This window comes from Gasterosteus aculeatus, chromosome 5 (assembly GCF_964276395.1).
Source record: "Gasterosteus aculeatus chromosome 5, fGasAcu3.hap1.1, whole genome shotgun sequence".
Classification (NCBI taxonomy): Eukaryota; Metazoa; Chordata; class Actinopteri; order Perciformes; family Gasterosteidae; genus Gasterosteus; species Gasterosteus aculeatus.
This window is the reverse complement of record NC_135692.1, coordinates 9,540,608-9,553,333: the sequence shown is the minus strand read 5'-3', so window position 1 is coordinate 9,553,333 and position 12,726 is coordinate 9,540,608. Positions and strand designations below refer to the sequence as shown.

The 12,726-nt window shown below is 47.0% G+C and overlaps 1 protein-coding gene across 7 annotated transcripts in view; it reads left to right on the top strand.

Moving 5' to 3' along the window:
• Window positions 1-12,726, top strand: part of sdk2b (sidekick cell adhesion molecule 2b) — a 266,141-nt gene that overhangs the window by 246,477 nt on the left and 6,938 nt on the right. For 2 of the 7 annotated variants that reach the window (XM_040176380.2, XM_040176377.2), the window contains exons 32-44: window positions 345-415; window positions 1,206-1,338; window positions 1,971-2,027; window positions 2,634-2,735; window positions 2,833-2,948; window positions 3,527-3,713; window positions 5,235-5,372; window positions 5,784-5,945; window positions 6,035-6,160; window positions 7,051-7,215; window positions 7,339-7,479; window positions 8,717-8,855; window positions 11,986-12,115. In XM_040176380.2, coding sequence (XP_040032314.2) covers window positions 345-415; window positions 1,206-1,338; window positions 1,971-2,027; window positions 2,634-2,735; window positions 2,833-2,948; window positions 3,527-3,713; window positions 5,235-5,372; window positions 5,784-5,945; window positions 6,035-6,160; window positions 7,051-7,215; window positions 7,339-7,479; window positions 8,717-8,855; window positions 11,986-12,115 — 1,667 coding nt within the window. Of the gene's footprint in view, window positions 1-344; window positions 416-1,205; window positions 1,339-1,970; window positions 2,028-2,633; window positions 2,736-2,832; window positions 2,949-3,526; window positions 3,714-5,234; window positions 5,373-5,735; window positions 5,946-6,034; window positions 6,161-7,050; window positions 7,216-7,338; window positions 7,480-8,695; window positions 8,856-11,985; window positions 12,116-12,726 lie in introns of all 7 variants that reach the window. The other 5 variants (XM_040176378.2, XM_040176376.2, XM_078103193.1 and 2 more) reach the window with 3 other exon arrangements.

The following is a 12,726-nucleotide window of genomic DNA, read 5'->3' as shown; positions in this document are numbered from 1 at the left end:
AAAACTTTATACTTTATATATATATATTATATTTATAGGCACAATTTGAACACTGCACACTTCTCCATCACTATAAAAGGGGTTTAATGTGAATTAAAGTGAATTATCCTATTGGTGATATATCAGATACATCTGCAGTTTCCTCAGCGGTGCTTTGACCAAATAGCGTCGTGCTCCTTTCGCCGGCTATTTTGGACTCATCCGTCAGCGCTTGTTCCGTTGCAGCTATTGTGTGCTTATGCTCCTTGAATGCCGCTGCACCTGGATGGATTTAGCACTCTGAATCGTGCACATTTTCAGGTCAATCCGGCCCATTTATCTTTCTCTTTTTTTTTCCCCCTCAGCGCCTGACGAAGCACCCACAATCCTCTCTGTCACGCCGCACACAACAACGTCGGTGCTGATCCGCTGGCAGGTAAGTGGGGAGACGGTCTAAGAACTGGTTTTCTTTTCATGTGTCATTGTTTGCAAAGTCTAAGAAAGTGTCCTCTAATGAGAGACTAAGGCAGCACACAGAGTAGACCTATACTTCAAGTCTAAGGGGAAAAAACCCACTCTTGCACCTGAACTGACAGGCCGTAAAAGGGGGAAACAGGAGGCTCCAAGCCGCAATTTCACTTTTATGGAGAACACTTTGGTTTATAGGGACACGGAGGTAGTTGTTTGCTTCTCCCCCTGTAGACCTGCTCTCTCATGTGGGGGGGCGGGGGGTTCTCCCCGTGACTCATCTCTGGATGAGCTCAGTCTGGGTAGATTACTGTAAGTCTCTTTAATGATGGTTAAATCACGCTTGATTTTCATTGCATTGTTCGGCTCCACTACCTTTTAGTAGCCCTTCTCAGCTTATCCGTGTGAAACCGCCAGGACATCATGTTCAACGAGAAGCACGGTGGATTTGTTTTAATTGGCAACCCGAATAGAAGAACATCTGCACTTTGTCAAGTGTACGGCAGCACACTTTTATTAAAATCGGTCTCAATTTGAGTTGAAAAAAGCCGTCGTATGCTGTGGACATACAGCATTGGGGACGAAACCCAACCTGGCAAAGTACAAGTTACAGAAAGAAACAAGTTAAATGTGAAAGTAACTTCATCTGGGGACATTTAAAACTGTAAATCTGGGTCACTTGCGGTAAGCAAAGTTATTTCTGGGGGCTCAGCTCAGCAGGAATCATGAGACTTAACTCTCCATCTTTCGCCTTGCAGCACCCCTCTGAGGAGAAGATAAATGGAATCTTATTGGGCTTTCGGATTCGATATCGTGAGCTGGTGTACGACCGTCTCCGCAGTTTCTCTCATCACCCCATCAACAGCATGTCCACCTGGGGAGAGCTCGCTGGTGAGGCACGACCGCCGATAACATGACCAATCGCAGGATTTCACCACCTGCGCTGTTGCTTCTGTGCACAAATGCATTCTGCAGTACATTTTCATTTAGAACTGTCGGTACGTCGCATTTATTGTACGTTCAGCGCAGTGTTACTGTAATACATGCACATCGGTATTAATTCAGCAATAGTGTGTCTGGAAGAGAAGTGTAATTTATCTTCTTTACTTTGGGAACAATTTCTCACCAGATTCCCGACACGGTCGGTTAGTCCCGCAGAGTCTCTGCGACTCCGTTATTTAGAGAGAAAACTTTCACCAATGCCTATTCCGTCTCTCCCAGCTGGTGTCGACACTTCACAGCACAAAAATTTCATCTTGTGATCACCAGCTATCGGCTGCAAGATATCATTAGGCTTACTCAGGCGCTGCTCTGTTTCTGCTGCGCCGTGGAACTTAGCCTGTAATTTTACACTTGAGTTGTTCTGGCGCTCAGTCAGAGGTGTGATCGCTGTGATTGGGGATTTTTTTTTTTCCTGATCTTTTTTTTTATTTGCAGTGAATCGCTTCTCAACAAATTGACTTTGGACACTAATTCATCTCTTCTTTTCACCCGCTTTTCCCCCTCCTACCTTTCCACCGCAGCCCCCTACAGCGTCCAGAATCTGAGTGATTCCACTCTGACCCAGCATGAGTTGGACAGTAAGTTGTGTCTCTTATCTCGGATCAACGCACTCCTCACATTATCATCGAAACCCGCTATCAACGTTACTCAATACCCCAAATGAATGAGGCTTTTGAAAACCATCTCAACGCGGCTCGTTCTAACGCGTCGAGCCGAATAGCACAACGTTTGGCTCGCTGCGAACACCTGAGGGCGACGCGACGCGACGCCGGCCCACTGAGATTCTCTCTCGGAGGCTCGAGCAGTCCCAGCCCGCTCCTTGGTTTGCTCATGTCGGCTTATTTGGATGAGCACTTCAAAAGCAGATGGCAACATATTTCTCCTGCACACTCGAAATTCTTTTCAGGGGTAAAAAAAAAAATCGGTGTTCCCCTCTGGAGTGTCAGAGCAGCACGCCGGTGAGAGATTTGCACCCTTAGTATTGCATTCCTGACTAAGACTAGTTGTTTGACCCAGGTGCAGGGGGACGGGGGGGGTGATGGATTTGGGACGGGGCGGAAGTATACTTGGGTGTCCAAAATTAGGAGCGAATGGAGATTAAATTGTTGAAAAGCAAGATTTACGAGTTGCGGTTAAACTCAATTTCTAACTTAATTTCCCTGCTTGTTTACTTTCCCCTGCAGAGCTCAGTAAACACAAGCGCTATGAGATACGCATGAGTGTGTACAACGCTGTGGGCGAGGGGCCAACCAGCCCCCCACAGGAGGTGTTTGTGGGAGAAGCAGGTAGGTACACAAACGCCGTTAACAAATGACATCATTTATAATACAGAAATAATGTTCATTGTATAGTTTTCTTAATTTGTGTGATGGCCTTCAACAGTGCCCACGGCCCCCCCCCAGAATGTGGCCATTCAGTCCGCGACAGCCACGCAGCTGGACGTGACATGGGGCCCTCCGCCTGTGGATGCGCAGAATGGGGACATCCAGGGCTACAAGGTCAGATTCACACTTTGTTTCTTTATTGTTTTCATCACATGAAAATATAGCCCAGAAACCACAATAATAACTACATTTGAATTCATAGCCATCTAAAACACACCCAGGGGTCACTCCTCCGTGCTCTGTGCCCACAGGAGGCTTCGATCTGCATCCGAATGAATTAAATCCAAGACCGCGCGGTCAGATTCACACTCCTATCCGTTTCCATTGGCGCCGCGAGCGACTCTTTCTATGGGCTTACTTTGCAATAAGGCAACAGTTCAGTTGCTATCTTTGTCTAAATATTCAAATGTTTGTTGTGGTTCACAAGAGACTACGACAATTTCATGGTAATCACCATTAAAAGCCCATCTTTTTCAGATTTAAACTCTCGCCAATTTCCACAGGGCCTTTTGATGAAAGCTCTAGTCTTTTGCTCAAGGAAACATTTGCAGGGAATAAAATGAAACTGCTCTCCCCTCAGGGGGGGGTTTTGAAACGGGAGTGAGTTTCATAGAAGCAGATGTATCCGTATTCCCCGAACGGCATCTGTCGACATGCATTAATAACCATTCACGACTCCTTATTCCGCGTAGGTCTACTTTTGGGAATTCCAGCGTAAGAATGAGACGGAGCGGCTGCGGACTCTGTTCATGCCGGAAGGAGGGGTGAAGCTGAAGAATCTGACTGGCTACACCACCTACATGATCAGCGTGGCCCCCTTCAATGCAGCGGGGGACGGACCCCGCAGCCCGCCGACGAGGGGACGCACCCAGCAAGCGGGTAGGGGCAGCAGCGATCGCTGCAAACGAGAAACACACACATGTGTTCGTGGTGGGGGGGAACGCGAGGGGCCAAAAGCAAACGAGGTGACCGGGCGACGCGACTGAAGCTGATGAATTAGAATCCTGTCATGTTCATTCATTCGTCTACGCGCTGGTGGTGCTGTTGCTGATGGGGGAGGAGGTGAGGAGGCTGAGTTTTTTTTGGATGAGTCAAGCATGAGGACAATGATTTGACGTGAATATGATGTCAATGGCGGCTGACAGCGTGCCCAGCGATGTTAGCCGAACATCACGCTGTGCATAAGTTGCTTATCGGCAAACCCGCTGCACTCGTTTGCAGAATCTCTTGTTTCAGGCTGAAAAGTAAACTGCGTGGAAATGTCTTACAGGCTACGCTGTTTGTACACAAGCACCGCGGCCCAACACCCCCTCCCCCACCCGTCTCCTGCAAATCATTTTTTAAACCCCTGTGCAACAGAAGCCATTTCATTTCTGGCAAATTTCGTTATTGCAGCTGGGCCCAGCAGGAAGGAACAAAAAAAGAGCATGTTCACAGCCTCTTGGTTTCTCGCCCTCTTGGGTCACTGTCACGAGAGGAGGAAGCAGATGACAAGCTGGAAGGGGGGAGCCGGGGGGGCATCGTGGAGATAGTTATCCCGTCTTTTTGGAAGACAAAAGGGGCTTTTGTTTCTCTGCAAGCGTCTCAACTTCTGCTTGACAAGTTAAAAGACAACAGAGCAGACTGTGTTTCAAGCACAGTGGTGTCACAGGCTCAGTCAGCCGTGATGGGGCCCGGGAGGGGAGAATTGTCGTCGTAGTCGTGAATGAAAGCGTGGTCTGGTTTAGGTACACATGTGTAGCCTTTTAACCTTTTGTTTAGCATATGAAAAATGTGGTGTTGAGGCACCGGACAAAGACACGGACACAAAGCAGCGAGAGCAATTTCTTGGAAGTGCAATTCTGGATCTGCAGCAAAAAAAGCCACAGAAACCTTTTTTTTTTTATATTTGGCCGAATAGACAAAAACAACTGCCGCTTTAATAAAAATTATTAAAGTACAAACAACTGCAGCTGTAACTCTCATAGGTGTATGTGGCAACTATGTTAATTTTCCAGTTATTTTGTTATAGCCTCATAGGGCAAAGATATTCTTAAAGTGGTTGCCCTGGTTACCGCAGGCAATTTTACGTTCCCTAAATGAACTATAGTTAACCATAGTTTTACAGAAGGTTATGCTAAGTTGACTAAGAAAATCGTTAGTTTCAGTTCTCAAAACTGTCTTCTTGCAAAGTTTTTCAGTGCAGCTTTAAAATCTACTGCTCATATATTTGTAAGCAAGTTCTAAAAGATAAGCAATGCTGTTCATTTGTCACATTTACCTTTTTGCCATCTACACCATAGTATCTGTAACAAGTTACGTTACAGCATTTCACCGTCCATATGTCCCCTTAAAGCCTCCACAATCCCAGAAAGGTCACACATCCTTAGTTTATTAACCTCTGACCTCTGCAATTTCCAGCTCCCAGTGCTCCCAGCTTCATCCACTTCAGTGAGCTCACCACCACCTCGGTCAATGTGTCTTGGGGCGAGCCGACCTTCCCGAATGGCATAATTGAGGGCTACCTTCTGGTCTACGAACCCTGCACGCCGGTCGAGGGTGAGCGCTCATTCCTTCCCTTTCCCCTCGGCCAAAGTGTCGGCTGGCTTCTGTTAAACATGTACGCAAACACGACGAGATGTAGTAGAATTATCAATAAACTTGCAGAGACTTTGACTTCAGTTCGGATCGCTTTACCTCAGCCTGGTGTGCATTTTTCATCGCCTTGACCTTAACAGCTTGTATGCCATTGCGACCTTTAATATATCTTGTTTATCATGATTTGTGACTCCGGAGCCAGAATGTGAACGTATTTTCCTCTACTAATACCATGACTGTGTGCGTGTCTTTACCCATTTTGAGTGTGCTCCCACCTTACCTGGCCTGTGTAAGACCTGCTCTAAATGTGGTTTGTTTGTCTAGAGTCTTCAGTGGCCTGTGCCGACTGTCTTCACTCCCCCTCCCCCCCAGGCGTCAGTAAGACAGTGACGGTGGATGTGAAGGGGAGCGGCCCCCTGTGGTTGAAGCTCAGAGACCTGGCCGAAGGCATCACCTACAACTTCCGCATCAGGGCCAAGACTTTCACCTACGGCCCCGAAGTGGAGGCCAACATCACCACGGGCCCGGGAGAAGGTAGCAGACGTGATGTTTATTCACGAAAAATGGTTTTAATTCTTAACCCCGAGGCGCTTTTACGTCAACACTTGATTCTTTTTCTTCAGGAGCCCCGGGACCCCCGGGAGAACCCTTTATCACCCGCTATGGTTCGGCCCTGACCATCCACTGGACCAGCGGGGACCCGGGACGCGCTCCCATCACGCGCTACGTGATCGAGGCCAGACCTTCGGGTGGGTGCCTCGGCAGATGCCCGTGACACACAATGCGACTGCGAGCTGTGTCTCAGAGGCAAACCGTAATTCTCTGAGCTATTTATCTTACCTCAAAACGTCTGTTTTGTTCTCAAACCAAAAGCCCTATCGCATACCGCACTTCCTATATTTATGCAACGCTTTCATTCTGATATATGTGCAAAATATGCTTATACAAGCACCCTCGAAAAAACTTTTATAGTGAAACTAAATGAAATATTCTGGCATTTGTAAAAGAGTCTTTGTAGACTGAAGGGCAAAGGACACGGGTGATCCCCACTTCAGTCTTTGATTGGTTAACCTTGCCCTGTTTTAGCCCCTTTGATGAAGAAAAGTGGTGTAAATTGGCAACATCTGCTGCCCTGAAGTCGGTCACATCGCTATTTTAATGGGCTATTGATCGCGGCGCTGTAGTTGGGACAATTGTTGTCAGGTTTCACTTGTGATTGACAGGCCCTGACGGGGTTAAGGAAGTGATGGATGGTAGGGGACTTTCAGGGAGGGATGTGTTACACTACTTTTTAGTAAAAGACTATTAGCAACACTGTTGATAATCTCATATTGCATAAGTTGGGAAAGCGGCTTCACTCTATCCCCTCTTCCTTCTGGTCTACTCGCGAAGGACTCTCTGCATATGACTTGATGACTATCTTTTTGTCCGCTTCTCTAACTTTAGCTGAAGTTTAGCAGCATGACAGATGAACTAAGAACTTAAGAGTCCAACTTACTTTGATGTAATAGTAATGTAATGAATGGTCTCTGGCAGGAGATGGGTTCTAATTGATGGGTTGTGTCATTTTTGCTGGACTTATCAATTACCCAAGTTTCATTTTCAAAACAATACTCACCCCAAACTGCAATTTTCACAGATGAGGGATTGTGGGACATCTTAATCAAGGACATCCCCAAGGAAGTAACCTCTCACACGTTCAACATGGATATCCTGAAGCAAGGGGTCAGTTATGACTTCCGGGTCATTGGGGTGAACGACTACGGCTACGGTTCCCCCAGTCTGCCTTCTCCTTCTATATCTGGTGAGCGCTCATGTATTTCATCACAGTACATTCTAATTACATGAATGCATTGAGTTATTCAGACATCACGGAAATATATGGCGCGTTGCTTTTAAAAATCGAATGTTGCGTTGTTTATTTTAGCCCAAAAAGTGGCGCCTTTCTACGAGGAGTGGTGGTTCCTGGTCGTGGTGGCTTTGGTGGGCCTCATCTTCATCCTGCTGCTGGTTTTCATCCTCATCATCAGGGGCCAGAGCAAGAAGTACGCCAAGAAGTCTGAATCAGGTGAGTGCAGAGAATTTAACAGAGGGCTTAGAGAAGCCTTGTACCTTCTAGTAGCATTGAGGTGGGAGGAGCCAAGGACTTCTCTATTCTCATTATTCAAGGTTTTCAATGATTTGTAGTTTTGTGTTGTTGTTTTGAATGATAAGCAGGAGAACGAGCGGATCGAAAGAGAAGCGGGTGCATACTTGTCCATTCAGTGCAGCTCTGACATCAGCGGGTATTTCCCCGAGCTCAGCACTTCTGGCATCGTTGTTCGGCTGCCAGGCGAGAGGGGGGGGGTCAATGCGGGTCACTGCCCATCTTTCTGAATGACGGAGAGGAAAAAAAACAAGCGGTTTCTTCTCACTCTCACACAAAGACGCTCTCAATGCCTCCATATTGCTCGCCAGGAGTCCAGCCCGGGCAGCAGGGCCCTACCCGGCGCGTTTGCGTAACCACGAGGTTGACCTCGTGGTTACGCTCCTTAGGGCCTGAGGGCAACTGATAGTGTTTTTTAGCCTGAAGCATGGCGCCTGCAGACATTAATCTGTTCGCAGAGGCTGTAAGTCCGTCACTCGCAGTTTAGTGCGTTGGCGGTTTGAGTAATGGCGAGGGACAAAAAAGAGTTGTGTTGGTGGCCGTTCGTCCGTGATGGGCAGTGTTTACTCAGAGGGGAACGCTCATCGATCACATGACGCCGACGTTTTTTCGCGTTGCCATTCATGGTGTCATCTGTGCTCATGACTTTGTGATGTTGGACTCAATATGAGATGTCCTTTGTCATTGGACCTTTGAGCCTTTAGAGATGTCGTTGTTAAAGATGCCCGCGTCAACAGAGAAGAGAAAAAGCTGGAGAAATACATTTTCAGGAATAGGACAACCGTCTGGGAAATATGCTTATTCGTTTTTTTTTGCTGATAAGACATATTTCTTTACTTTCTTTTTGTCGCAAAAATGAGTTCTTGAGAGTTTTTACACCCGAATTAAAGCTGTGCTTTTAAGTAAAATATCCAAATGTTATTTTCTTATGAAGGTGTTCCCTCAAGGTTGCATTTTTACCATTCCGCCATTTTTTATTTTCTCCCGATGGTCAGTGTTTTTGTTTATGAACATTTTTTAACGATTCAAGTCATCTTTCTCCATCATTCATAATTTTGTTCACTCGCTCACCGTTCCATCCATCCTCCCGCCCTCGCCCCTGGGGGGTGGGGGGGGTGCGGCCTGTGTGATCACACAGTGTCTCTGTACGTGTGCCCAGGTAACACCTCCAACTGTAACGCCCTGACCCACGGGGACCTGGTCAGCCTGGACGAAGGTCGCTTCCCCGCTCTGGAACTCAACAACCGAAGGCTCTCGGTGAAAAACTCCTTCTGCCGGAAGAACGGCGTCTACACCAGGTCAGTGGTCCACGGTGCTCACCGAGCAGACAATGACAAGAGCCGATTAAAGTGCTCGAAATGTAGCGAACCTATTACCGAAATATCTGCGGAAACATTCTCAAGTCGCCTCCGATTCCCTTTAAACGAGCTTCTGTACGTCGGGAATCCCAGCTCCGGGTCATGCAGCGTGCTGAGACCACCACCCTGTCAATAATACGCCTCTGAGTGACACGTGCGCTAAGAACACTGCCGGGAGTCCAATTTTGGATCCAACTGCACAGTTTGCATTAGACAACTCATGCTTGTTGAGGTGACGGATTTCGAGTGATGGCTGAAGTCGTACTGTTTCCTGGCAGTTTTGTTTTAACAAAGTGAGAGTATTTCATTCGTTTCTCTAGTGGATTTGGTGGGCAGAGATAAATGAACCAGCACCACTTGTGTGCATGAGTCCGTATGTCCATACTGCGGTAAAAAAAGACCATTATTTTGTGCATGATGACGTTCGGGGGAATTCGTTAATGTGTGTGCATCCGGCCTCGAGGACAGATCAAAGCAGCTGCAGGCCTTTGAGGAGCTTCCAGGTAGCTTCCTGTTATGTCTCTGGGCTTGAAGTGGGATGTGGAGAGTGAAAGAATGCACAGATGTACTTTCAGACGCTCCCGTCTTTGAACTCAGCACTCAGCGGAGGAACCTAAATCCCAACACCTGAGCCCTCGATTACAGATTAATGCCGCGTCTTGATCTCGGTCTCAGGGTACCAAAGACAAGATGAATCAGAAACCCGGCATTCCTAATGCCGCTGTGTTCTCTCTAATTCAGAGCCGCGTCAGACAGCAAATGTCATTAATGTTCGATTAGGGGATACAGGGGTTTTGTCTGTGTGGAGAGTTTAGGAAAAGGGCCGATATGCATGACAGTAAATGACCATCAAACCATGGCGATTGAGTCGACGCAGTTTACTCTAAGGGACTGAGGACTACTTAATTCATCAATGTGCCTTTTTTGGCACCGAAAGGAGGTTCAATTGACTGCTAAGATTACTTACACGTAAAATATCTGTTTCCACTTGACATCGCTGACCCGAATTGGTGAATAATCAATTCAGGTGTTATGTGTTGCTACGGTTTTATGGAAGAAGCCCAAATCCACTCAGACAGCACACAGACTCACTCACACGAGCCCCGATGTGTTGGGTTTGAGTTTTCACTGCTGGCGCGTTAAGAGGAACGGATAACGGCGTCGTTCCCGTGCAGCTTTGCGTGCCTCTCCTTCAGCGGCCTGAAGCTTTGGTGGGTGGGGTTGACGGAGGTCTCGGCGAAGTGATTCAGTGCGGATTAACATGGTTTTAAACACTGGCGAGTGACTTGAACACTTCAGACTCGGTTAATGAGTCCCTACGGGCGATTGCAGCAAAGGGGGAGCCTGATAATGAGTGTAGAGTGTAGAAGTTTGTATCGCTGGTGAAATGCTGTTTGGCCATATTAAATGGTGTCATTTATTTGTTTGAGACAATCTGGCAGACAATTACTCCAGAGTATTATGAAAGTACTAATATATTATAGGATCAACTTTATCAAGTAGTCGATTGACAGACATGTACTCAAAACTATTAAAAAATGCTTTGTCGTCATTCATTCATATGATTAATTATGTTATTACTGTATTCATGAATGCATGACGTTTTCCCTTCACCTCCAAATTCTTGCATGATCTTTTAAAATACACTATTTACAAAGTAACCTAGAAAGTAGATATCTGTCCTTTTATCCCGTATTGTACTACACCAAATGAGATAAGTAAAATACATTGCATCTTAATGGGGTAGGATGTCAGCTCAGACACGTGGCTGCACTCCTGAGACTCTTGAGTTCCTTTGAACATCTGCAAACAGACACATGACACTGATCCGCCACCTGCATTGTGTTGTTTACAAGAACTCAAGTAAATCATAATATCTATAATTATAATATAAACTAGCCCATCATGTAAAATTAAATTAAAGCTGACTTTGGGATCTCTTTGTGGAGTTTTCCATTTTGCCCACACCAGCCTCACAACACTACTTGTGAAGACTGCTGGAATTCATCCAGGACATTTTTGAAACGTTTTCAAAGTTTCATTTATTTGGAAAAATGCTAATGTGGTTACGAGCTGCAAAGCGAGCGCGTGCGTGCGTGCGTGTGCTGCAGTGGCGGCTCCGCTGGCAGCGGCAGGCGGCCGGCCCCGTACCTGGAAAGTCAACAGGAGCCGGCAGGTCCCGGTGGTCTCAGCCAAACCGGCACCAATCAGCAGAAACAGATGGGTGTTTGTTTAGCGGGACCGACGACGGTGGAAAGCACCGACGAGCTTATGGCACCAACACTTTTATCTCCCCTCCTATTTATTCAAAGTACCCCTGACTAGAGAAAACCATTTCGGGGAAAGTTTTTCCAGCATTTCATCTTTTTCTCCCCACCTCATCACCTCTCCACGACCCCGTCTTTGCTCCGCGCTCCCTACTCGCCGCAGTCGAACATACAACATGACATATTTGATCGGCGCGGGATGCCGCTGTGCAATGGTTCACGTGGGGACTGGGAACACTTACCAGAGCAAAGCCTGAGGCTTCCATTTGTTTACTGACCCCTTGAGCACGGCGAGAGTTCAGCGTATGATTTAAGCACAAGGGCCCAGTAGGTTTTGACGTTCCACAGCCTGCAGAGAGGACTGGATGGGAAGGGGAAGGGGGGGTTTATTCATTCCAGGAGAGACTGGATGAAGGGAGCCATCTCATGAGTGTCCCGCCAGCTGTACTCCTACACAAAGACAGTGAGACAGTGAAGCACTTAATGCCGTGTCTCTGAGAGAAAGAGGGAGGCCCAGAGTGAGTGCATGCCTTTGCTTGTGTAACAAAGGGTGATTTAATATCATTTTTGAAAGCAGAACTAACTATTTTTTAGTTTGCCCTTCCAAGTAAACTACATTGTTAAAACTAAAATGTCATAAGGTGAGATAGGAATGACGGCAATAATACTAATAAACTGAAATCCTCCTTGGATTTCCTTAAATGATTTCAAATGGTTGTCTTGGAATGCCAAAGTCAATGTAACAAAACGAGGAGAGAAAAAAAACTGAATCCTTCTAACAGTCCGTCTTCATCCCCACCCAGGTCTCCTCCTCGGCCCAGTCCGGGCAGTCTTCACTATTCAGACGAGGACGTCAGCACAAAGTACAATGACCTGATCCCTGCAGAGAGCAGCAGCCTGACTGAAAAGCCCTCCGAGATCTCAGACTCACAGGTGCAGAAGCAACTTCTCTATTTACAGCATCTCCGTGTGTAAAACAAAAAACCTCCTCCGTCCGTGTGCATTGGGTGTGTATCTGTGATATGTTTGTACCCGTCTGTGTCTGTGCACACTCTCATCCCCTGCAAATTCTGCTTTTTTTTTGCATCGTGGGCTGCGCGCACAGTGTGTCTTTTCGTGTCAGCTCATTTCCGTCCACGTGGCGTCCTTCCTCTGTCATTCACCTGAATTCCATCCGGCCCGCGGAGCTCACGAGAAGCGGCGCATTAATGCACACGGAGGAGATGAGAGATTAATGACTCGAGCAGTTTTCAGACCAGCCAGCGGCGCGTGGAGAACGTCCAGATGCGATCCAGGCCACCGCACTCCGCCTCGGCGCTCGTTATGTAAGGCAGCGAGAGCTAGTTACGTATGAACAGGCAGCCGATCCAACTCCTGAATGTTTCTGCAGGTCAGAGTCAGCAGAAGTTACCTCTGAGGGAAAACTGAAACACTGTGTTGGCTTTTCACTCCTCTTTTTTGTGTCAAAACATATCCTCATTAGCTCTGTAGGGCGTCGGGTATCTTGGTTTTTAATCTTTTTTGAGTTCCAGGGTTCCTGACAG